Here is a 24049-nt window from a genome sequence, read left to right on the forward strand (position 1 = left end):
AACAGCGGAACAGAAGAATAAGCATCTGTATTTTGAAATTTCCTGATGAGGGACCTACTAGGTCAGAAAGGTGCTAGGTTATACATTTTTGGATATTAACTTATTTAATACTTTGTTTCATTTAACAACATTTTGCAATAATCAACAAAACTCTAATCCCAAAGTCAATACATTAAATATAGATTGACATAAGAGCAACATTTCTTCTAGAAAAATTCAAAACCTACTTGAATGTGCTGTTGGAAGTAACAATTTTGTTGACAATACTGTTTCTATGGTCACCTGCCATTCTTGGTCACATACAGTATATGATGTTATGTTTTGCCGTTTTCACAAAATCTAAAATTTCATTAAAGCTTTGCAAGGAATTCAGTGTTGCACTAAAGCAAACATTCTGTCAGCACAAGCATGTCTGCTTGGCTGACCGACCGACCTTCCCTCTCCTCCCCTGCATGATGTTCGTGGTTTTTTTGAACAGTATATGTATGGTATGTACATAGCCTTATACAGAAATAAGAACCATAGTATCTGCAGATCATCTTTGTTTAGTTATTAGTCTAATTCTTCAAAACCTATCATTACCTACAGACCCTCTTAGAACTTGGAGCATCTCCCAATTATAAAGACAGCTGTGGACTGACACCGTTGTATCACACTGCCGTAGTTGGAGGAGATCCATATTGTTGCGAGCTCTTGCTTCATGAACATGCTACCGTAGGTTGCAAAGATGAAAATGGATGGCAAGAGATTCACCAGGTAGGAAAGATTAACTTTGGTGCATTAAGATAAGTCCAGGTGCACAGTGCAGCGGTGGAGCAAGTCGATTGGGCGCCTGGGGTGACGTGCTTGCCCTGCGCCCAGAGGTGGGGCCAGCCACCCCCAGGCAGGGACGCGGACTTATAAAAAATATTGGGGGGGCCCGGGAAAGCTCATGAATAATAAATAAGCTCATGAATATGCAAATAAAGTGGCGCCGCCTCCTCGTGAGCGAATAGGGGAGAGCGTGCTGCGCCTATTAATCAGCTCCGGAACAGCTGATATGCGGGAAACGTGGGGCTAGCCGGAGAAGAGAGGGCGAGCTGAAACCGCCAGGAGGAAGGAAATTCCCCCCGGCAGTGCCTTGGCAGTGGCGGTGGTGCTGCGAAGCAGCGAGGCAGGAGCCCCCGCCCCCGGGGATTCCCTAATCTCGCGGGGGACGGCCGGGGCTCTCCGACTAGGGCGCGCGGCTGGCTGGCTGGCTGGTGAGGGAGCAGGTGGGGAGGAGGCGGGGGACGGCGGCGGCGCTCTGCTGGAAGGGCGCCCGAGATTATTGGGGGGGCTGAGCCCCCCCAGAAATTTTTTTGAGGGGGCTCGAGCCCCCTCAGGCCCCATGGAGTCGGCGCCTATGCCCCCAGGGCAGGGTAAGCTGGGGCAGGATGCTCTGTGGGGCCTCCAAGGAGTCTGCCTGCCTCCTCCCACTCAGTCGCCCTACAGCTGAGGAGGAGGCAGCGGGTGGACTGTTTGGGGCAGTGCGGAGCCTGCGAGCGCCCAAGCCACCACGTCACTCCCAGGAGAGACGCGTGGCTCTGGCGTGCTGCAGGCCCGGTATTTTGTCACTGCCTTCAGGGGTGACACCCGGGATAGCCTGCCTCCACACTCCCCTTCCTCCGCCCCTGGCAGAGTGAGATTTATTTTTCTGTAGTCTTAAAATATATTAGAAGCATCTCCAACAATCTACACCTAGCACATGGTCGCTCCTTTAGCTTTGTACAGACATTACTCTATTTTGGTAAGCCATTTCAATTAGGGTAGACCTGAGCCTACTTACATCATTTGTAGTAATTTGTAGTAATTTCTGTGGCTCCGCCACAGAAAAAAGGTTGCCAGTTTTGGGTGATTTTTGGCACTCAATGTGAATACATTTATGTTCTTTCAGTGCTGCCCTTTTGTGTGATATTTTCCTTTCTTTTTTTCTTGATGTCTTCAGCCCCATTTCCCTGACTGTCATTTAATCTTCTTGGCTGCGATAAGCCATGTGATTTTGTTCAGGTAATGATATAATGGATGCTCAAAAATTGGGACACTTACAGTAAAGAAGAAGAAGGGAGATTGTGCCAATAAGAAATAACAGTAGCTAAGAGTACAAAAGAATTCACTTTGGTGAAGTGAAATTTGTTTGGCTTCATCAAATGTGATCCTTTCAAATCAAATATTGAAATGAATAAAATACATGGTACAACTCTTGTTTGTTTGTTTGTTTGTTTTCTATACTGCCCTATACCTGAAGGTCTCAGATATAAAATAATTTAAAATGTTCACATAAAATAAAATAGTTTAAAATGCTTTTCCTTCTTTCAGATTTTTGGTCTACTTTTCTTGATAATTAATTCTGCCACTAGAATGCAAAAAGTTGTCTGAACCTTATCTATGTGGGCAAAATGATGTAGATTATTGATAAGGAATGACATGAGAAAAAACACATTTCTTGACATGCCAGGTGCTGTGATCATTGTATGTGTTGCAGTGGAAATTTGACCCTTTGGATCCTTTGTTTTTAAACCAGTCTCTAAATTTACACTTTATGAGCAGCCAAATAGTACATAAAGCTGTAAGAATCATGGTCTCCCTCACTTTGTAAATGAAGCTCTGAAATAATTGCAATAGAACAGGGTTCAATACAGTATTTAGCAGGCTGAACCATCTGCTCTATCTTTAGAATGGTGAAGCTTTCTGGATCTTACTTCATAGCAGTGCTTCTGGTGCCCTCTTGAGCTACTCAGTGGAATGAATAATTCAATATTAATTAGGCAATGCTACAATTTGTTCATCTCCATAGCATCCATAACTCTGTGTGTCTTCACTGCTTTCAGTGCTAGAAATGCTAGTAGTCTGGGAGAGTCATAAGTCTAAATGAGTGCCAAACATATAGTAATTAGTGTTACCAAACTCCAGAAAAGGGATTCATAACAGTTTCACATTCCCATTTCCCCGTTCAAGCTATGCAAAGTAAATGGAAGATGGTTCTGCAATAGGTGCCAACTAGTATAATCAGCCAGAGCAGCAGATTTACATAATTTTACAACGCTGTTGGGTGGAATGGGGAAATGTGGGTCACTTTGTTGGACTCAAAATGTATTCGCCATCTTCGAACCATATTGTTTATTTGTTTGAATAATTTGCTAGCCACTCTTTAGAAATCATAGCCGACAATTAAAAATAGAACCACCATAAAAGCAACAGTTCGCCTTCTCCAGCTAAAAGAACTCAACAACAGAAAAGTTTTCATCTAAAACGTAACTGCTGTGGATAACAACAGCACTAGGCGAACTTCTATGAAGGGAGCTCCTGAGGTGAGGTGCCAAAACATAAAGAGTCCTATCTCCAATCCCCACTCCATATTTTACTCCAGGTGGCCTTTGAGGCCAGTTTTAATAGTTGATCAAGTTGGGGTTGGGGAAACGGGACCATATAGTCCCTTTTTTAAATTATGTATTGGACATGGAGGTTGTGTGCTTAAGATAACATGCAATTTGGCCCTTTGGCTTTATGTGGAAGGAGTGTGGCATACTAGTGAATAAAGAGCTTTTATGCCTCACTCATCTCTCTTCTGTGTTGTGTGGCTTTGCGAAGGTGTGCATGGTTTTTTCTTTGGCAAGAAGTGGAAAAATTGATGGAGGGGTATTACCTCTGGTGGGAGACATGTTGTGTTTCTTTGAGGGTAGTTTGTCTGCTGATGGGTCTGAAACCCTTGGTGAGTTAGGAACTTCCCCTGCAGGTGAAGACAGGCTCTGGCAGATTGAGCAGACGAGACCAAGACTGGGCCCAAAAGTCAAGAAGGAGGTTTCTGCACAAGCTGTAGAGGGAAGTGAGGGGCAGATGGGGCTAGTTAACTGGGGAAGGTAGCCCATCTAGGAGAAGGAAAACTCTGATCCTAAACCTGCTATATGGGATATCTTCAGGAGAAGAAAAGGCTAAGGAGTAAACCCTACAGAAATCCAGAGTGGAGTCCCTAAGACAGGTGGGGAAACTCCTCTATGAGGAAGGGTCGCAGTCTGTGAAGCTGTGCAGGTCACTGCTGTTCTGGCTTCCAAACGCAGCCCATCACTGGCACTTACAGTAGCGGCAAGCCTTGAGTTAGTTTTCTATGTCTTTCTATCTGCACATAGCTTCATTGTGAATTCTTACACTTGCTGAACCTGATATATTAATTCATAATTTCCTTTTCAAAAGGCCCTGTGTGCACCTCAGGGCCCTTTGTTTGCACCGGGAACTATCATAAGAAATCAAAAGCAGTCTTTTGTAGTTGTAATCGGAGACAAATCAGGTTGGTTTACATCAAGAATGTGGGCTAATTGAAGAGTACAGGCTTAATGGGGGGGGGGAGTCATCATTCAGAAGACAGTAATGCAATTCCGTTTGGTCTTATCTGTTGTGGTAGGTGTGAAATATCTTGGCACAGTGAAGGAGCCTTCAGTCACCACTTGCCTTCTAGAAATTTTTCTAAAAGCACTGTTTATTCTTACCTGTACCTGCAGTTCTACATAGAGACAGGAAGCTTTCCTGTCTCATTTTATATAAAGATGGATATAACACAATCGGTCCCACTAGAGGTGTCTGTAGACAATTTTAATTCATGCTAGTTTAATTTGGAGTAGTATTTTAACCTAAGGATTGAGGGTATCATAGGAGAAATTTAGGATAGGCTTTTCTTTGTTTTAAGTGATGGCTTTTTTAAAATTGTGTTTCATCCTTAAAAAAACAACAACAAAAATGCAGGTAATACTTTCCAGAAATGCAAATTTTAGGTAGATGGCATTGCATCTTCAGCAGACCTCCAGCAAATCAGTTTTTAACAGGCTGGAAAATTCTAGCTATAGTCACATCCACACCATACATTTAACACACATTTAAAGTACATAGCTTCCCACAAAGAATCATGGGAACTGCAGTTTCCCTTCACAATACCTAGCACCTTAAACTGCAGTTTCCAGAGTTTTCAGGAGGAAGTCATGTACCTTACATTTGAATTAAATGGATGCTCTGGATATGACCTAGGACATGCAGCATCCTAAAAATGCTATTAAACTTTCCAGAACAGGGGTGGGAAACTGGATCTGAAAGGCAGATAAGATATTTCATCTCCCTGAATTCAGGTGATTCCCCCCCCCCAATGGTTTGAAATCAAACTCTGCAGGCAAATGCTCAGCCTTCGAAATGGCCATTCAGAATCTTTCTCAAGATCAAATCATCAGCTGACCATCTTGTGGCCTGTTTTCTAATTTTTTGCATAATTTCTCCACAGAATCAGTCACTTATATAGCATACATATGCAGTATATGAAAATATGTTTTACTTGCAATAATTTATAACACGCGCAACTCTTGTACATATTAGTAAAATTTGTTGTCAATGCACGTTTTTGTAGTTTGTATTTGGTTTGTGGTATTTGTAAGGCAAGTCATTTATAATAATTTTTATAATAATTTTAGCTATTTCTCAACATCCCTTAAAAACTGGATTTGTAGTATGATCATTAGTGCCATCTAGTGGCCTTGGCATTTTATTTGGCATGCCCAGGAGTTTTCAGCTTCAGTTTACTATAATACTAACTTTAATAATAATTTTGTAGGTATATACAGTGCTTTTCTTCTGTGGGGACGCAGGGGTATGCATAACCCTAAACATTTTTTGAATCTAAGTTTGGCCACATTGAGAGACAGTATTTCAATATGAGTAGAAAAATGAGAGAACCCCTAAACATTTAATTTTTTTAGAAAAAAGCACTGGGTATATAGTTACTCTTTCTGTATTAAGAGCTCAAATATATGTCTAAAATATTATTATACTGGTAGGAATAACAGTGGGAACACCACCTTTGATTATTAATTTATAACATTCTGCAAATTGTATACTTGGTTTGGGGGAAAGGTAAAATCTTTTGGCTTCTTTGGCTATGCAGAAAACTTGGAAAAAAGGCTACTGTATGCTAAAAGTCATGGAGGCAAAAAGGCACAAAGATGTCAGATTGTTGTTGTTACAGTTTAGAGTGAGTGATACAGCCTTTTCAGGGCAGCAATTGTAATAATAAACTCTCACTCACCTCGAAAAACCCCTTATACCTCCCTTTGGAGGAAAAGAAGATCCAGTCAGAAGGCAAGCAACAATAAAAAATATTATCATCTAGAGAAATTCTAAGGGTGTTCCCAGTGGCCTTTCTAACCTCTAAAGAGCTTCTGAACAGTCCTGTAGCAAGGCAGGGAAAAAGCCTGTTGAGAAAGATAGTCCCAGTAAAAACTGATTTTGAGAAAGGGGGGGGGACGTTCTTCATTATCTCTTGAAAAACAAATAAAGCCCAGTATGTTTAGATCCCCAAACTTGCCAAATAACTTACAAGTAGTTGGTAGAAAATAGAACCCACCTTAAAAATTATTATATAGGAAGGAGTCCCCCAAAGGGCAATAGGCGCAAAACAAATTCAGGACTGGGACGTTTTAGCTGAAGAGGGAAATCCCTGTTTCCAGATCATTTCTTAGTGAGGACGAGAACAGCAAAAGTTTCAGGAATAGCTCAGAACCTTTGGATAGTGAGACAATTGAGGATACACTATCACACAGATCTTTATTTTCTCTTTCTCAAGTTCTTCTGGATGCTTTATTGCTAAGCAGGTTCTCATTAATTGCTCAGTTCACGTGTCACATTAAATCATAGTTTGAAACAAACAATGGTTAAATGTAAACAAGCTCTGCTCCTTTCCTGCTTCTGCTAGTGTCTTGCCACCAGGAAACAAGGCACTTCCCAATCCTTCCAGTTGACCAGGAGGGTCTGATGGAGCCTGTTAAGTATGTTAGGCTACATTATCAGGGTTACTGATTGTGGGGAAGGTTCCAGGTTCAGCCTCTTTTAGAGCTTCTCACTCAATGTTGGTGTGGAAAGTGCAGGGACAGAGGCATTGGGGTGTGTGTGTAGAGAGAGTGCATGTTCTCCCTATAAACTTTATGCCGTTCCCTATTCTTTCAATGACTAGACAGATCTAGAGCCTTTTATATTTTTATACTATTTTAAAGTGCTATACTTAGGATCAAGCTAACATTTTATTTCAGTGTAACCTAGTCATATTGTAGGATATTAACGTACATTCCCCCCACCCCCGTATTCTGGCTTGACAGTTTTTGGAAAATTAGAGTAAAACTGCTTTATTACAACCTGCTACTTGAAAAGGATCGTGCTATCACAAGCTTCCCTGCTTAGGATCATTATTCTAGAATTTTTTTAAAGCAATTCTATGTTAAAACTGTGTATGGTATTGCTGTTGAAACTCTACTGAAGTAGATACTTCACCACCAAGCCGTACACAACTTCTAAAAATGTGGACTTGTTGGAATGGCAGCCGATGACCACTGCATTTTGGAGTCTCAGCTTACAACACACTTGGTAATACTATACACCTCACTGTATATAGTAATATGTTCTCAAAACTTCAGAATACCTTTCTAAGAAGTGTATAAGTGAAATGAATTATGTTAAAAATGTAGATCTCATAATTAAAATCTGAACCTTTTATGTTCATAGGCTTGTCGATATGGGCACGTCCAGCATTTAGAACATTTTCTGTTTTATGGAGCTGATATGGGAGCACAAAATGCCTCTGGAAACACAGCGTTACATATCTGTGCACTTTACAACCAGGTTAGTTGTTATAGTTTCATTCTTCTTCTTCTATAACTTACTGAAATGAAGCAGGTAACAGAAATCATTCCTAGATATATTTTTAAAAAAACCTTGCAAGGATCAAAATTCAGTGATTTCCATTCCCTGGTATTAATTATAATTTACATTTTTAATATTCCACTTTTCTTCCAGAAAAGCTCAAGGCAGTTATCTTTTTTCCTTTCATCCTCACACTAACCCTGTGAAGTAGGCTAGGCTGAGAGAGCATGACTTGCCCTAGATCATCTAATTAGCTTTATGGCTGAGTGAGGAATTGCACCTGGGTTCCCCTGGTTTAATCCAGCACTCCAACCATTACAGCAAGCTGGCATGGAAGAGTATGTATGCCCTTTCTGATACTTTGGCTTTAATTCTTTAAAAATTGTAAACTTTTAAGGGCACTGCAGCTATGACTAAACTGGCCTTAACTTGGCCACCCTGGCTTTGCTCCCTGATGCAGCTCACACAACTCTGTAGGCAATAATATAGAACTTCCCAAAAACAAAATGTAAAAACAAGACATTTATATTCCACCAAATGTCCGTTTCTTTAAATAATGTCTGCAATACCAAAATCATGTTCAAGTGCAATACGGATTGTCACGGGGGGCAATTTGATTTTTAAGGGGGGGCAATTTGAGAATGAGTTGCACCAAATTAATGGCCTTTTAGGCTTCCTCCATGTAAATAGGAGTTCACTTTTTGAATAATAAGAATTATATGTCATGGGTGAGGGGAGGGTATCAGGATTTTAGAGATGCTTAGGTGGGGCATGGCCAAAAACACTCCCCAGGTGGGTTGTGGCACTGCTCTCAATCACTCAGCTACCTGGAAGCTACACTGCTGGGATGTTTAGAAGTATCCAGCAAAGTACTTTGGTTAGCATAAGTAATTTTCACTGTGAAATGGAACACCCCAACCTTCAGTTCTGCCCACATACCCCCTAAATTTGTTCTGGGTTTCCCCCCAACCATCTGGAGCAGATTTGGGGAGGAGACGTAAGGAGAGGAGAGGAAGGGGAAGTTCGATTGCGCAAGTGGAAATTATTTTGCTAGCAGACATACTTCATTGGACACCAGCCATAACATCATTATATTATACATATAATTAACAATGATACAGTATATAATTATATACTGTATACATTATATACATATACATATTATGCTGGCTAACTCACATGGCTCCTGCAGTAATATTTCATATATTTTGAAAAGGGAGGTGAAAGTCAGTTATAACTATGCTTATATTTTCCAAACCATTAACGACTAACAAACTCTTAGGTGGTCAGTGGTGTGTTTAATTCTATAAAGTTATTTGGTTTGAGTGGCGTCTTATCTGACTTACATACCGGTAGTTAGAAAAACTTACAATTCCACCTGTGTAGGTTATATTTTTAAACGCTTAATATTTGGAAGTGAGTTTTAATGTGCTGTATTATTCTATGACATCTAAACACAAATATGTACTTTATTTGACACCAGAAAGCATATGTTTGAAGATAACATTTCAGAAGTTCTGGTGGGCTTGTTGCTAGCACCCCTAGGAAGCAACTCTTTCATGCTGCTCTGTGAATGGCATCCTTGAGTAATGCATCAGAAATGTAGCTGTTTTTGCTTGTCAGTTGTTGGAAGATAAATGGGGGCAGTTGAAAACACAGCCTGGCCAATTCTTCCACTTTCAATTAATATACAGATGCCAAGCACTGTTTTATGTAGGATGAACAAGAGGCTTAAATAGATAACAGAAATGGAATACAATTAATGAATTTCACAAATTAAAAGAAGCAGTTTCATACCACTAGTTTTTGCTCTACTCCTCTGGTGCCAGTAGCAGCTTCTGTCCGGGGCTTTGAGGTAGGGTGTGGGGTTTTTTGTTGGTTCTGTGGCACAAGGAAAGGGTTACGAAACCCCCCCAACCCACTACCCACACTGCATTTTTTATCACACCACACAGATGTGAATACATGTCTAACAAAATGTGCATTTGGGCCCTTAATGTTGTCTATTAACGTTCCCTGAAGTTTAAGTGCCTTTTCTTCTCTAAGCTGGGATGCACAGTCCTTTGTTTTCAGCTATTGAGTGCAAAAGCCTGAACTCTTATTAATATGAATATGTACCTTTATCAAACAACTCCCTCCCCTGGCAGAGGAGGCACTCGAAGAAGGGCCTCAGATGATGATCACAGGGTGGACATAGCTGGGCAAGACGAACTCCACCCTGCTCAGCCACCCAGGTCTCAGTGATGCAGACCAGATGGGCTTCCTCATCCATAATCAGATCATGGATGAGGGAGGTCTTATTCAGAGCCGACCTGGCATTCAGCAACAGCTGCTGCAGACCCAGTGGCTGGCTGATAGGACAATTGCAATTCCCCAGGTTGGAGGAGGGGCTGGCACATGGAACAGTCATCAGCTGTCTGTATCGTGTGCCCCTTACCTGGCCTGCCCCACCCTACCTCCCCTTATTTTGAACCACTGTGATTGCCCCTCTGCTCTCCTCAGCACCTCTCCTCCCGGACACATCTCCTCTCCCTCACTAAGAACAACGACAACAACAAAACTGCTGGTTTACGCAGTAGTTTTGCTATCTTAGCATCTCTAAACATAAAACTCTGCAGGTAAGAGGGACTTGCAACAGAACTCCAACTGCAGTCCAGAAAGTGGGTCAGTGATCTGTTGCTGCAGATTTTTCTTTGTCTGTGAGAGCAAAGGGATGTACTTTTGTTTTGATGAACCTTTTAAAGTTTTAATGTTACATTTCGTGTTTGCTTTTAGGGCCACATTAGGCATGACACAGGAAAATATGTGATTGGACATTCTGCTGTTTTTATGAAGCTGAATAGTGGCAGCAGTGGGAGTCGATGTGGTTTAATCTGATTGGGACTGTGTCTCTGGGGGAAGGGGATTTAAGTCTCCCCCCATATTGTTATCCTAATGAAAATTCCCCCTTCCTCAATCTGGAGTGGAAACATAAAGCTGCCATTTTTAATTTGGTGCCCTTTACAAATGTCAATAATGCATTTTATAGTAATTAGTGGGAGACAGGTTTTATGGCAGCAGCTGTGCATGCTGACTTAGCAGTGAGTGCTGCACATACTCACTTTATTTTCTCACATCTCTATCCCACATTTCTCCTGTCACAAAATCCAAGGCAATGTACATGTGATTCCTAGACTTTGTAACTTCAGCAAGGTGACTGTATGACCATACCTGTGCCATCAGACCATTCCCATGGACCATACATAGACCATGAAGTTTTGTTCAGATTAGTAGCATTCATACAGCTCTGCATGTATTGACTTTTGGCAGATCTCCAAATGGGCATTTTTTAAAAAATGCTTTTCAGCAGGTGCATTGCAGTGGATCATTTCCACCTTTGCCTTCCATAGGAAGATATAGACTGTAAGGACCACCTTTCACCATCTCTGAAACTTAGGCTCTCAGTATATCTGTTTGAATGGGAGAACTCTTGGTTTCATGAAGAATATTTTCATGTAGTGTGGAGTCCTTAAAGCAGGCACCCCCAACCTTCAGCCCTCCAGATGTTTTGGACTACAATTCCCATCATCCCTGACCACTGGTTTTGTTTGCTAGGGATCATGGGAGTTGTAGGCCAAAACATCTGGAGGGCCACAGGTTGGGGATGCCTGGCTTAAAGCATCTCCGAGCCATAACGAGGCTAAGCTACAATAGCAATGACTGATTTTTTATTTATTATTTCATAAAATTTATGCACCACTTGATTGTAAAAAGTCTCAAAGCAGTTTACAAAAGATAAAACAACAGTAACACCAAGAAAAAAAATTATAACCCTACTTTAAAATAAACAAAATAAAAATAAAAACAGATTAAGATTACCTCAGTTTTCTAATCATCTGGGTAGACTTGTCTAAACAGGAATGTTTTTAGCAGGTGCCAAAAAGAGTACAGTGAAGGTCCCTGCTTGATCTCAATAGGAAGGGAGTTCCAAAGTGTTTGGTCAGCTTCAGAGGGAGACTTGTGTCACCTGCACTCGAGTCTTCATCTGGCCTGTTTCATAGTCCAGAGCTCCTCAGATGCTCTGAAATGTTGGAGAGAATGCTCAGGAGCAATTGTGTCAACCACCTGTTTAATCTTGCCATTCCATAGCGAGACGAGGGCTTCAGCAGGATCACCAGCTTTCTCTACTGCAATTGTCTGTCCAGACTTAACCAGATAATGGTCCGACTGTGACATGGGAATGGATTGCACTCCCCCTATCTTTGGTCCATCCCTCATATCACTACATCAAGATGACCATCTGAGAGATAACCATGGTTGTCATGGAGGCCATGAAGTCTCCAGTTAGCCCGACAGCAGCCTCCACATGGATACTGAAGTCACCCAGGATTATCATGTTAGGGTCCTCCAACAATATATCAGAGACTATCTTGGCCAGCCTGACTAGGGATGCTGCCAGGCAACAGAGTGATCAATAGACCAACAGCATTCCTGATCTGTCTCTCTGGCTGCAGACCCTCTAAGCCCATTCAAAGGTCAAGAGGCTTCCTGGTTAAGGGGAGGTGTACCTATAAACAGTAGTAATAGCCTCAACCCCTAGTCCAGCCTGGTGTGGTACTTATGGATGTGGCAAACAGTTGGTGATTCTAGGATTGGGTGAAACACCAAAAGCATAGTGGTGGTCTGTGGGCAGAGCACTGATGGCAAGACAGAGAGAAGCAGGACAAGGTGGAGAGCCAGTAAACACACAAGACAAGCAGACAAGGTAGAGGTGAGCAGGGTGAAAGGAGGAGGGAGTCAAATGACTTCACTTGACTATAGCTTGTTCAGACTGAAGGACAGCTATAGGGCCTGAATATAAGGGCTATGAAGTTGTTGGTTTGTTCGCCCTGGTCACCTGGCCTATAGGCTTGGCAGGAAACCAGTTTGGTAATTTGTTTTGTATAATTAGAGTGGACAGTGTAAATTAATGAATGAAATGGCTGCCTTTTTATAGCCATAAATCTGTGGTAGTTTGATGTGGTATCTAAACAACAAATACTTGTGTCACATTAGACTCTCTTTATTGGATTTGTTAATACCAAAGGTTTGATACTCAAAAACTTACAACAAACAAAGCTTTAGGTTATTTTTAATAAAACTTCAACATTATAGGCATAGTGATGCTAATGCTGCACTGCCTTAGAAATACACAAGTAATGAGGCCTGTTATAACTCATATAACATCTGTTAGAGCATCTGCTTCTTCATTAATTATTGCTTCAATTCTTTAAAAAAAACCCATCTAAGCAGATAACTTTCTTTTCTTTGGTATATCTCTTAATTTTGGAAATGATTGTATTTGGAGTACACTCTTCCAGTATGCTAGCAGGACCAGTGGTCAGGAATGCTGGGAATTGTAGTCTCAAAACATCTGGAGGGCTGAGGTTGAGGAAGCCTGGTCTGAACCAAGGCATAGGTGGAAAGGTTTAAACCATCTCTCACCTTGTGCCATACTCGTGATGAAAATTGCCTCCCACTGGTAGCTGTTAAGCTCTTAAAAGAATTGTGCACATTTAGTATCATGACTAGTTTGGCTCTATTTGTGTATTGAATACCAGCAGTGCAACTTGATTACAAGGTTGTAACAAATTATGTGCTTTATTTACAGGACAGCTGTGCAAGAGTTTTGTTGTTACGGGGAGCTAACAAGGAGTTGAAGAACTATAATAGTCAATCTCCATTTCAGGTAAAAAAAAGGGGGGGATGCAGGGCAACTTGCATATTGGTACCAATGAGAGTTGTTGACACATTTTCTACCTGGGAGAAGAAAAATATGAATGCAGCAACCAAGTTACTGCACATACTTGTTTGTCATATTTGTATCTCATTCATCTTCAGGGAATTTATGATGCTTTATGTTGGTTATTCAACTATGTACTCATTGAATTCTGTACTCATGTAGATTAGGCTCAGGAGACTGAAGTGGCGGAACTGTGGACTGTATGACTTCACACTGCAGGTTGGAGGTTATGGGGTGTGTTCAACTAAATGGTTGTGCTAGCAGGATTGGGGAACCCTTTTGGCTCCATGGACCAGATGCTTATCAGGCTAAATTTGTTAAGTAGGCAAGTCTGTCCAGCTGTCAGAATCCATTTATCAAATGGTACTTTGCTCCACTTCTCATATAAGTGGGTGCATGGCAGTGGGCTGTGGAGGGGGGGCTTTCCATCCCCCCTACACTTAAAGGAGAAGGCCAATGGCTTTAATCTCAAATTAACATATGATGAACCAAGATTAAATCTGGCAATTTAGGCTGCACTGCACTCTCCTATTCGCTGCTTGGAACAGGGTGGTGCAGGCAATGTAGAATTAAGCCCTGTCCTCCTGCCCAGTGATGCCAGCTGATGAGTGGGCATGGTCTGGGGAAGAAGGCCTGATGGACCAACTTGGCATCCTTAATGGGCCAATATTGGCCCAAGAACTGGATGGTTCCCCACCCTTGCACTAGGAGAAACCAGCACAAGGATCTCTGCTAGTGCAACAGGTATTTTCCCTCTTCCTTCACAATGCACCCTACGCCATCCCCCAATCTATTCTGAAGTTTTGAGGAAACCCCCAAAACAGATTTTGGGAGGTGGGTGATGGGGGGAGAAGGTTCTGTCTCTCAAGGAAAGTCCCTGCACTGAAGGAACCTTAGCCTTAGTGCTATGTGGAATACAACCCAATATTTCTAATGCTCACCTACATAACACATTTTCCCAGGCTGCAATCTCTTACCCGCTTAACTTGGAGTATGTACCATTGAAATCAATGTAGTCAGCTAGGGTTGAATTTTATCTGTCCCCTAGATGCTCTAGCTTACTATATTGAATGAGTTTTATTAAGTTTTCATAACAACAGTTAACAGAAAACAAGAAGCAGAACCACCATCCCCTTCCACATAGACAACAAAAATAATTATAATTACAGTTACAATTACTCTCTCCCTCCCCGATTGTTTTGATTCACTTAGCATAAAAACGGAATGCAGTATCTTCATAGGCAATTAGTGCAAATGTATAGTTTTGCATTTACTGTATTTTTCGCTCTATAACACGCACCCGACCGTAACACGCACGTAGTTTTTAGAGGAGGAAAATCCGTAGGCATGCCACCCGTAGGCATTCCCTCCATAACATGCACAGACATTTTCCCTTACTTTTTAGGAGGAAAAAAGTGAGTGTTATGGTGCAAAAAATACGGTATTTGCCTTGTTCCAGTCACTGAGGATAGGAATGTGTTTTCAGTCCTCCATTTTTTTGTAAGGGTGGGAGTCATTATTGTGGATAAAGACCCCTGTCAAGCTTACAGAACCACTCAGTTTTCCTTTTGGCCCATTTTAATTGGCACACTCAGAACTCCCCAAGCATATAAACAAATAGTTGCTCCCTGCTTCCTTAAAAGAATTGGCGCACAGGTCATTTAAATTTAAAAAAGTTAAAAAAAGGTAGAGGGCCCCTGGATGGTTAAGTCCAGTCAAAGGCAACTATGGGGTGTGGCATTCATCTTGCTTTTCAGGCCAAGGGAGCCGGCATTTGTCCTCAGATTTAAAGTAACTGCATTCAGAAATAACAAACCATGGTTGATTAAGAGAGAGAGCCTTGGGTTCACATGCTGCTCTGCCACTTTTACCACCCTTCATGTACCAGGTGAGAAGTTTGAAATCCTCCATTTGTTGTTTCCCCCCAAATCCTTGTTATGCCTGTATATGGGAAATTAGTTTGTGCAAACCATGGTTAGTTTATTATAATTTAAAGTACCAGGTACTTATCTGCTAACTTTCATTTCAGGGCAAAGCCTTAAGTCAGCCCCAAAGCCATTTATATAAAATACAAATTAAACATTCTAATAACAATGAATGAAAACAGCAAAAGTTCGCAGCAGTTTGACACCCAACTCTCAAATTCTTTTAGATGGCATCTTTCACAACCAGGATATAAAACCACTGGTGGGGATTTGTTTGAATGTTTACACATAAAATTTGTTGTTGTTACCTCAACATCAACACATTGATACAGTATTTTGCCATTGCATTTGGAAAAGAAACAATTGGCAAACAGTGGCCACTGTGGAAAAGGCAGTTATATACAGGTGAAAGGACAAGTTGTGCTTTGAAGGTGGAATTATGGCAATTTGTACTTGAATGAAAGAAGAAATTGAAACGAAGTGGGAAAATAACTGGGCCTATTAGCTTAATGACAGTTGGGCTGAGGGCAGTAATGCATTCCGATTATGTACCTCAAAGGGGCTCACACCAACACCTCATATGTTAAAAGCACATGTTATTGGATTGTGGGGTCATGCAGGCCAGCCCTGTCCCTATCTCTTGATGTGTGTGCACTGGCTATGTCCCACTGGGCATATGGTCAGCTGCTATGTGAATTGGCCCTATGTTCATTAGGCCTGGACAACATATTGATCCATCGCCCAGGACCTGTATGAGGGCCAAACCACCATGGTTGCTTCACTCGGTGGTATATTGCGGGTGAAACTGCCTCTGCTGAGTCCCTCTGCCACCAGTGCTCCACCTGTCTACCTTACTAGTATCAGACCAAGCCATTAAGGTGCCTTAAATAGGAAGCATCTAATCTCAGGCACTTCGTTGTTGGGTAGTTTGTTGATTTTTTTCCTAATAGGAGGCAGAGACAGCAATGAAAAGGAAGGAGTGTGAAGGGAGAAACAAGGCTGATGGATGGGTACACATATCAGCCAGTTAAGTTGAAAAGGCTGGTTTGCAGTGCTAGGAACCTTTTTTATTATGTCTTTCTCCCTCAATTCATTGCTATCTGCTTTGTTTTGCTGACCTATTTGATACAAATTACACTATCACAAAATTACATGGGATCCTCTTGAGTTAATGGGGTTTTGCATACTAAACTGATACTCCTGTAATCAGTACATTGTAGCAGTGAACTCTATGCAACGTATCAAGTGCCCATTCATTAGCTATTATTAAATACTGTATTCAGTTTGTATCAAAACCTCTAATTTAAAATACCTTTTGTGAAAAGGAGAGAGAGAGAGAGAGAGAGAGGCCGTCTGTAGAATTTTATTCAGTGTTTCTGCATCTGCGATAAGATCATTTTTCCTTGGTTAGCGAAAATTGGAAAGTAGAACTATCCTCATAATTGAAGAAAAATACCATACTAGATAAAAAGCTTCCACTTCTTTGAAGAAGTGAGGTTATGAAAGTGGGTTTGTTCTTCCATTAGCTGTAAATAGAAGGGCATTGAAATTGCCTCCAGCCTGGAGGGAAGATGACAGACAGTTTAAAATATATATATCATAAAAATGCTGAGGATTTCCAAAGGTTTTAAGAAGGTGTGTCTCTAGAATTACAGAAGGCAGGGCACAATCTGATTCATGTCTGATTAGAACTAAGCCCTATTGAGTTCAACCTTGTATAGGACTACAGGTTTAGTTTAGGTGTTGCAAAACCCAGCGATTCGCAAGGCTATGTAAAGAGTTATTTCAAAGACTTATAACTAGATTTGCATTTTTTGGTTAGAAGTAATCCCCACTAAGGTCACTGGGATTTAATTCTGAATGGAAACACATACAGTATGTGGTACCCAGTGAAGTATTTCTACTAACTTGAGGATATATGCTTGCTCAATGGAATGTCTCCTCCCTCTCCTCTGCTTGTGCGCCTCTGGAGGATTGGGGGAATACCCACAACAGATTTAGGGGGGCACACAAGGAGAGGGGAGGGAGGGGAAGTTTCATTGTACAGACAAAAGTCCTTGCCCTAATAGAACTTTCTTTGCTACTGCCAGTAGTATCAAACTGCATGAATAGGAATTATGGAACCATCGTTTTGCGTATTTTCCCCATGTTCCTTTTTAGGTCTTTGACCAGTACTGTGTAATTTATAAACTGTCTGATGTTTGTGAAATTTATTTGTATCAGAAATATTAGCTCCCATATAGAACAATAGCAGGCAGTAGCTCAGAGCCCCACCATTTTCCAGGTTGCGCAAAATTTATAGGTCAGAATGCCCCGAAACCTTTCCCCAGTGTTAGTTTCTGCTGTGGAACCAAATGTCTTAAGTGTGAATTTACGCAACCACAAACAAGGAAAAGGCTCAAATCATGAGAAGTATTTTTTTCCTTCGCAGGATTAACTGCAGGACTCACCATACTTGCCACATCACATTATTTATGCCCTCCCACAGCCTATGCATTGGGGACGGGGCATGCCTGTAGAGGAAAAGCCTGCTGAATGCACATAGGCTCTTCCTGTGATTTATAACTCCATGTGATCATGCAACAGTGAGGGTGGAACCTGCAAGCACAGCCCCAGTAATGCATATTGTATTCACATGAGGAGGACATGACTGAATATGGCAGGGGTTCCCAAACTGCTTGTGGTCCGTGGCATGTTCGTAAGAACATAAGTTAAAATCATACAGCTTCCTGCACAGCACAATACAATTGCTATGACAAGCAGATAAAGCATTGTGTGGTCCACCAAGACCCCCAGCAATTTTCAAGTGGACCATGGGGGATGGGGGAGTTGGGGAACAACTAGACCAGGACTTATGTAACTATACACAGAGGTGGCGTTTTAAATTTGTAGAAATCAGCCTCAGACTTTGATACTATGGAGGAATCAGATGCACTGGATATTTCTATGATATGGAAAGTAGGTTGGTAGAGTGTACTGTGTTGGGGTAAAAAGGCTGTACTGTGTTGAGGTAAAAAAGCATGTAGTGGTTCCATGTTGATGCTAACTTGCTGTAAGTTTAGTGCTCCACTAGGTGGCAGCTTTGTAGTGTTGTGGTCATTGTGGGTTGATTTCTAAACAAGGCTACATCGCCATATGGCCAAACCATACTGGGTTGTATACCTGCCATATCAGTCTGTATGAATCGACCGGTTATATCTCCAGTGAAAGGAAATTTAAAAGAAATTTTCCTCAACAATGCTTATATTTTATTCAGAACCAGATTGAATAGAACTCAGTTTTATATTATTTTGCTTTGATGCTTTTCAAAGAACAGAGGGAGGAGGGAATAGAAATCTGAAGTCAAAATGTATTTTCTTATTAGCTGCCTTTCTCTTTTGTGTTTCATATTGAGTAACAGCCAGGCATTATTTAGTTTCATTAAATCTCCTTTAAAATTAGTGCTCAGTCATGTATGTTGTAATAGGGGTTATATAATCACTTGCCTTGGTAGTTCTTTGCAGTATGACCTAGATTTCTCCATGAAAAACACACACCTGTATTTGCTCCTTTTTACATTTAATTTATTAAAAGCAAATCATAAGGGATTTCAGAATGCATCTTTCTTGTGAATGGTTTTCTAGGTGGCATTTTAAGCTATCAAAAGGCAGTGGAATACATGAATGCACCACTGTGTTCTTCATATTTACTTAATTGAGCAAACATTAGAATTTCATAAGCTTGGTGTTTTAGGGTAATAGAATAAGGACTTAAAAAAAGTAGAGGAGCATATAATGAAATGTTTGCTGCTAAAGCCTCGCTCTCTCAAATATATTTATTTGAAATGTGTCTGGGGAAATAAATATTAAAATTCTTAGCCAAACTATAGCCCACCATTAATATTTGTCAGTTGTAACTTTTGCAATACAAGATGGCAGCTTGCATATACAATCCTCTGTTTTTCATGTGTAAAGCTATATTTGCATCATCAACCCATTAGAGAGTGGCAAATGTAACATATTTATTGAATGTGTTATGCAGTTAACCCTGGTTCAAATATAGAAAAAGCAAACTGTTGTCTGCCTTTGGATCCTCATAGGTAGAGCTGAGCTTGGTACACTGTATGTAGATTAGGCTGTACCAAAACCTGCCATCTATTGGCAAGTGCTTTAAATGCTATCTGTCTCCTCTTCCTATAGACATAGAGCTCCCAAATCTTAAGAATTGAAGTAGGACTAGATATAAATATTTGCCATAAGTTGCTGTATATCCTTTTGTTTTTTTATTTTGTTTACATTTACCCATGAGGGATTACTTGTGCAGCCTGATTCTCTCTGTTGTTTTCTGAGATCTGTGTGAAACAATTTGAAAGGCTTGCTCTCATTAAGTGTAGGATTGTAACATAATTTAAACTGTCACAAGCCCTAGATTTCTGCAACTGACAGGTTGGCGTGGTTTTTCCAAAATTCCCCTTCCCCTGCCTACATTTTGTATTGCACCTCCCCCCAAAAAACCAGAGGGGAGGATTTTGCAGTGAAGATTGATGGAAGCCTACTTTGGATTTGAACCATAGGTTTAAAGATGCCTTGCGCCCATGCTAGGGTTCTGATCTGGATCAGAAATCCTGCATTAGAAATGTGAAATTTGCTATCTAAGGCGGAACTACATCATTAAGGTCATATTTATTTTGACCCTCAGAGAAGATGGCTTTTGGATATCATGTTAAAGTAATTATATTTCAGCATTGCCTTTGTACATTGCTGAAATATAGTTTGTGTTTATCCTTACAGAACTGAATAGTGAAAAGGCATTGCAATGATATTACAATGTTTCAGCAAATGTAAAATCATTTAATAAATAAGTGTTGGACTTTCCCCATGATTTATATTTGCAGTTGCTAAAACTAGTTGTTGAGCAAATGTATAATAGCTATTCTAAGACTACTGCCTGTCAATATCTGACTACAGATGGCACCATGAATCATAGCTTGAAGAAAGAAAATGTTAGACGCTATGCCAGAGTTGCTAGGAGAATTTCTGGGCACAGTGTACCACATGTGCTGCTAAATTTTAGAACAGTATCAGCATGCATTCTGGCTGAAAAATTTCAGTGGTAGAAGAAAAATCACACTCAAAAGACCAGTAAAAGGAAGATAACGCTAGCGTGGTCTGTATTATCAAGGACAGAAGATGAAATTACATTCAGCCAGATAGCCTGTTGAAAGCATCCAAAAGGTAATGCTCAGCAAGAGAACAGATCAAGCAAGAGAATTAGAACTGCACAGCAGAAATAATTTGATTGGGGGAAGGGTGATTATGTAAACTGTGCCTCTGACACTTGATGTTAATCAAATTGCTAATACCTTTCATTCCTCTGCATAATAAGCATGTACAAAGTTACATGACCGTGCCAAGTCAAATATTTTAAAACTGTATATAATAACTGTATATAAACTGTGTGTGTATTTGCAATGATGTAATTGGACTGTTTGAAGAGCAGATTTTGCATGGTGAAGCAGGCTGTTTAGTGTTGAAGATGCAAAGTAGTGTTGCTCAACAGCAGTGAGATATTCTGGACCAGCATATAAATGTTATTATATTTGCCCTTCATAGCCAAAATCTGTATAAATTAATGTATGAGGACAAAATTGTAGAATACTTTTGTTCTGAATACTGTGGGGCAACTTTGCAAACACTTTTACATATAGTTGCCACTTAAGAAAAATGTAATTATCAATTACTTGGTTGTTTCTCAGATATTTCTTGTTTGTTTTACTTAAATATGCCATTAATATATTATGTCAGTTGCTAAATACGAACCAAACAATAATTCATGCTGTTTGCAAAATATTTTACAAGTGAAGATTTTAACCTTTTAATAGTCCAAAATTGCTGTTTTAAAATGTAGATAGAAGCTAAGTCTAACAATCTTACAACAACTATTTTTAAGGTAGTAAATGGGTTGAGCAAATGTTAGTTGCTTTCCTTATAAGATTGTGTCAAGTGAAACTAGGTATGTATTTTGAATTAACATAGTCTAGAAGTTCATGTACACAATAAGATACAGATAAAGATAGGAGATAAAATTAACAGATGCAAGTTGAACTTTTATTTCTGAAATGAAAGTTTGGCTTATGAAATCACATGAACCTTACAAGCAGCTTTGTCATAATTTAACTTGGTAACACTGTCGGGCTCTGCTAGGGTTGCTCAGCCTGGAAAAAGAGGCTTGGAGAATGTCATGGTGTTATTCGCAAACACTGTCAATCTGAACCCTTAAAAGGGGGTCTCTGTCATTTAGGGCCCCTTCTTAATGGCACTGGAACTGCTGCAGCTTGACAGCTTCCTGAAACATCAAACATCCTGAGCTATGCAGCAGGAGCCCAGCCTTCCCCCTATACCAGCATTGCACTGGTTTTTGGAAGCAGGAGGTGTGAGGAGCATCCATAACATGGACTCCTCCATGTTGCATTGGCTTCTCTGGTATCCAGTGCTTTTATGTATATGTCAAAGAGACTGGGAGATAGAATTGAACCATTGAGAAACTATATAGTACAACTTTTAGAATCAGGAAAAGCAACCTCCCAGCACCAACTTTTGGAATCTGTGGCCCAGAAAGAAGCAGAACCACTGCAAAAACCGAGTTCCAACATCTAAACAAGAAAGGTGGTTTAGAAGACTACCATAGTCCCTTGTATTGCAAGCCAATGAAAGGTCCAGGAGTTTTAACAGGGTCACATTCCTGCTGTCCTTTTTCTGGCAGAGTTCCAGCAGGTCTAAGGCAGTTCATGCTCAAAGGTCAGGTTGGAAACAAGTTTGAAATGTATCCAGATACTTGGGAAATAATTGCGAAAAGTTTTCATGTAACCAATCATTCTTGTCTTTTATCATCTGTTCAGTAATCTGAACCGCCTCCACAAATTCTGGAGTTCAGTGGAAACCAGCCAGAGATTACTGTTTAGTACTAGGTTTAACATACCACCATTCTACATGTCCTTAACTTTCACGGTATATAGTGATTTTATATCTATCTATCTATCATCTATCACACAATTCATAAAACTCAGTCCTCATTGAATTTCTGAAGCGCTACTTTTAAATGATACTGTCATTTATCTTGAATAACTTCACATTCCCTATGAATGAAACCTTTATCAAAATATATTTTGCCTGACATTTTATTATACCACATTGTATGGGGTTGTGGTCTTTTAAACTTGGTCAGGCCTAGGTTTACGTGAATTAGAAGTGTTTCTGAGCACAATTCAAAGTATTGGTGCTGACCTTTAACGCCATAAATGGCCTCAGCCCAGTATACCTAAAGGAGCATCTCCACCCCCATCATTCAGCCCAGACACTGAGGTCCAGCTCTGAGGGCCTTCTGGTAGTTCCCTCTCTGCAAGAAATGAGGTTACAGGGAACCAGGCAGAGAGGGTCTTATCAGTGGTGGCGCTCACCCTGTGGAACACCCTCCCGACAGATGTCAAGGAAATGAACAACTATCTGACTTTTAGAAGACATCTGAAGGCAGCCCTGTTTAGGGAAGTTTTTACTGTTTGATGTTCTATTTATTGTGCCTTTAATTCTGTTGGGAGCCGCCCAGAGTGGCTGGGGAAACCCAGCCAGATGGGTGGGGTATAAATAATAAATTCTATTTATTTATTTATTTATTTATTTATTTACTTACTTACTTACTTACTTACTTACCACAATCTATCCTATCCACTGTTGGACAAGATGATTGTGTTTTTTTGTTTTGTTTTGAAATTCTGACACGAGGAATATAGATAGGCCCCTGGGTCCTGTTTGTTGCATTTATTCTTTAACCAAAAATCAAGACAAACTTTGCATCATAATTAGTAGGGTGTCCTGAGACACAGAGTACAGGACTCGTGTACCTTTAAGAGCCAGGGCAGCTGAGGAATAGGCACAGCTTTTCACTTCTCTATGTGACAAACTGAACCTGCTAAAATTCCCTGTGCTACATACTGCCTCAGTTTATATGTAACACGAAGCTAAACCATGGTAGTGTGAATGCCTTGGGTTTTCAGAGAGGAGATTGCAGTTTATGTGCTTCTCACCTACTACTCACTCCAGGGGGTCATGGTTTGCATATTGCAGACAAACCATCAACCAAGGTTGGTATTACATAACAAGTCAAACCATGACTTAACCTCTGACTTAACCTACGGGACCACCTCTCCTGGTATGTCCCACAGAGGAACTTACGGTTTTCAAACAAAAACATCTTGGAGGTCCCAGGCCACAGACAGGGCTTTTTCGGCTGTGGCTCCAATCTGGTGGAAGGCTCTGTCACAAGAGACTAGGGCCCTGCGGGACTTGACATCTTTCCGCAGGGCCTGCAAGACAGAGCTGTTCCACCAGGCCTTTGGCCAGGGCACAGCCTGACTCCCTTCTTTGGCAGTCCTCACAGAACTCTAGCCCAATGGTTGCCATTAATCTGATATGAATTAATTTTATAATGAAATGATTTTAGAATGTTTTATCATTTTACTGTTGTTAGCCGCTCTGAGCCTGGCTTCGGCTGGGGAGGGCGGGATATAAATAATAATAATAATAATTACTATTATTATTATTATTATTAACCCAGTAGTGGCAGGACCAGGGGAGGAATATAGCAACCATGATCTCTCTTGGAACACTTGCATTTGTTCTAAGTCATAGTTTGGCTTAACTTT

At 40.7% G+C, this 24049-nt stretch overlaps 1 protein-coding gene across 5 annotated transcripts in view; it reads left to right on the forward strand.

Annotated features, from left to right (window-relative positions):
• The window catches only part of SHANK2 (SH3 and multiple ankyrin repeat domains 2), a 354487-nt gene that overhangs the window by 69630 nt on the left and 260808 nt on the right, over window positions 1-24049 (forward strand). For all 5 annotated transcript variants that reach the window (XM_082223286.1, XM_082223288.1, XM_082223283.1 and 2 more), the window contains exons 7-9: window positions 589-756; window positions 7549-7665; window positions 13316-13393. In XM_082223286.1, coding sequence (XP_082079412.1) covers window positions 589-756; window positions 7549-7665; window positions 13316-13393 — 363 coding nt within the window. The remainder of the gene's footprint in view (window positions 1-588; window positions 757-7548; window positions 7666-13315; window positions 13394-24049) is intronic.

Source organism: Podarcis vaucheri (assembly GCF_965113315.1).
Source record: "Podarcis vaucheri genome assembly, chromosome: 1".
Lineage (NCBI taxonomy): Eukaryota > Metazoa > Chordata > Lepidosauria > Squamata > Lacertidae > Podarcis > Podarcis vaucheri.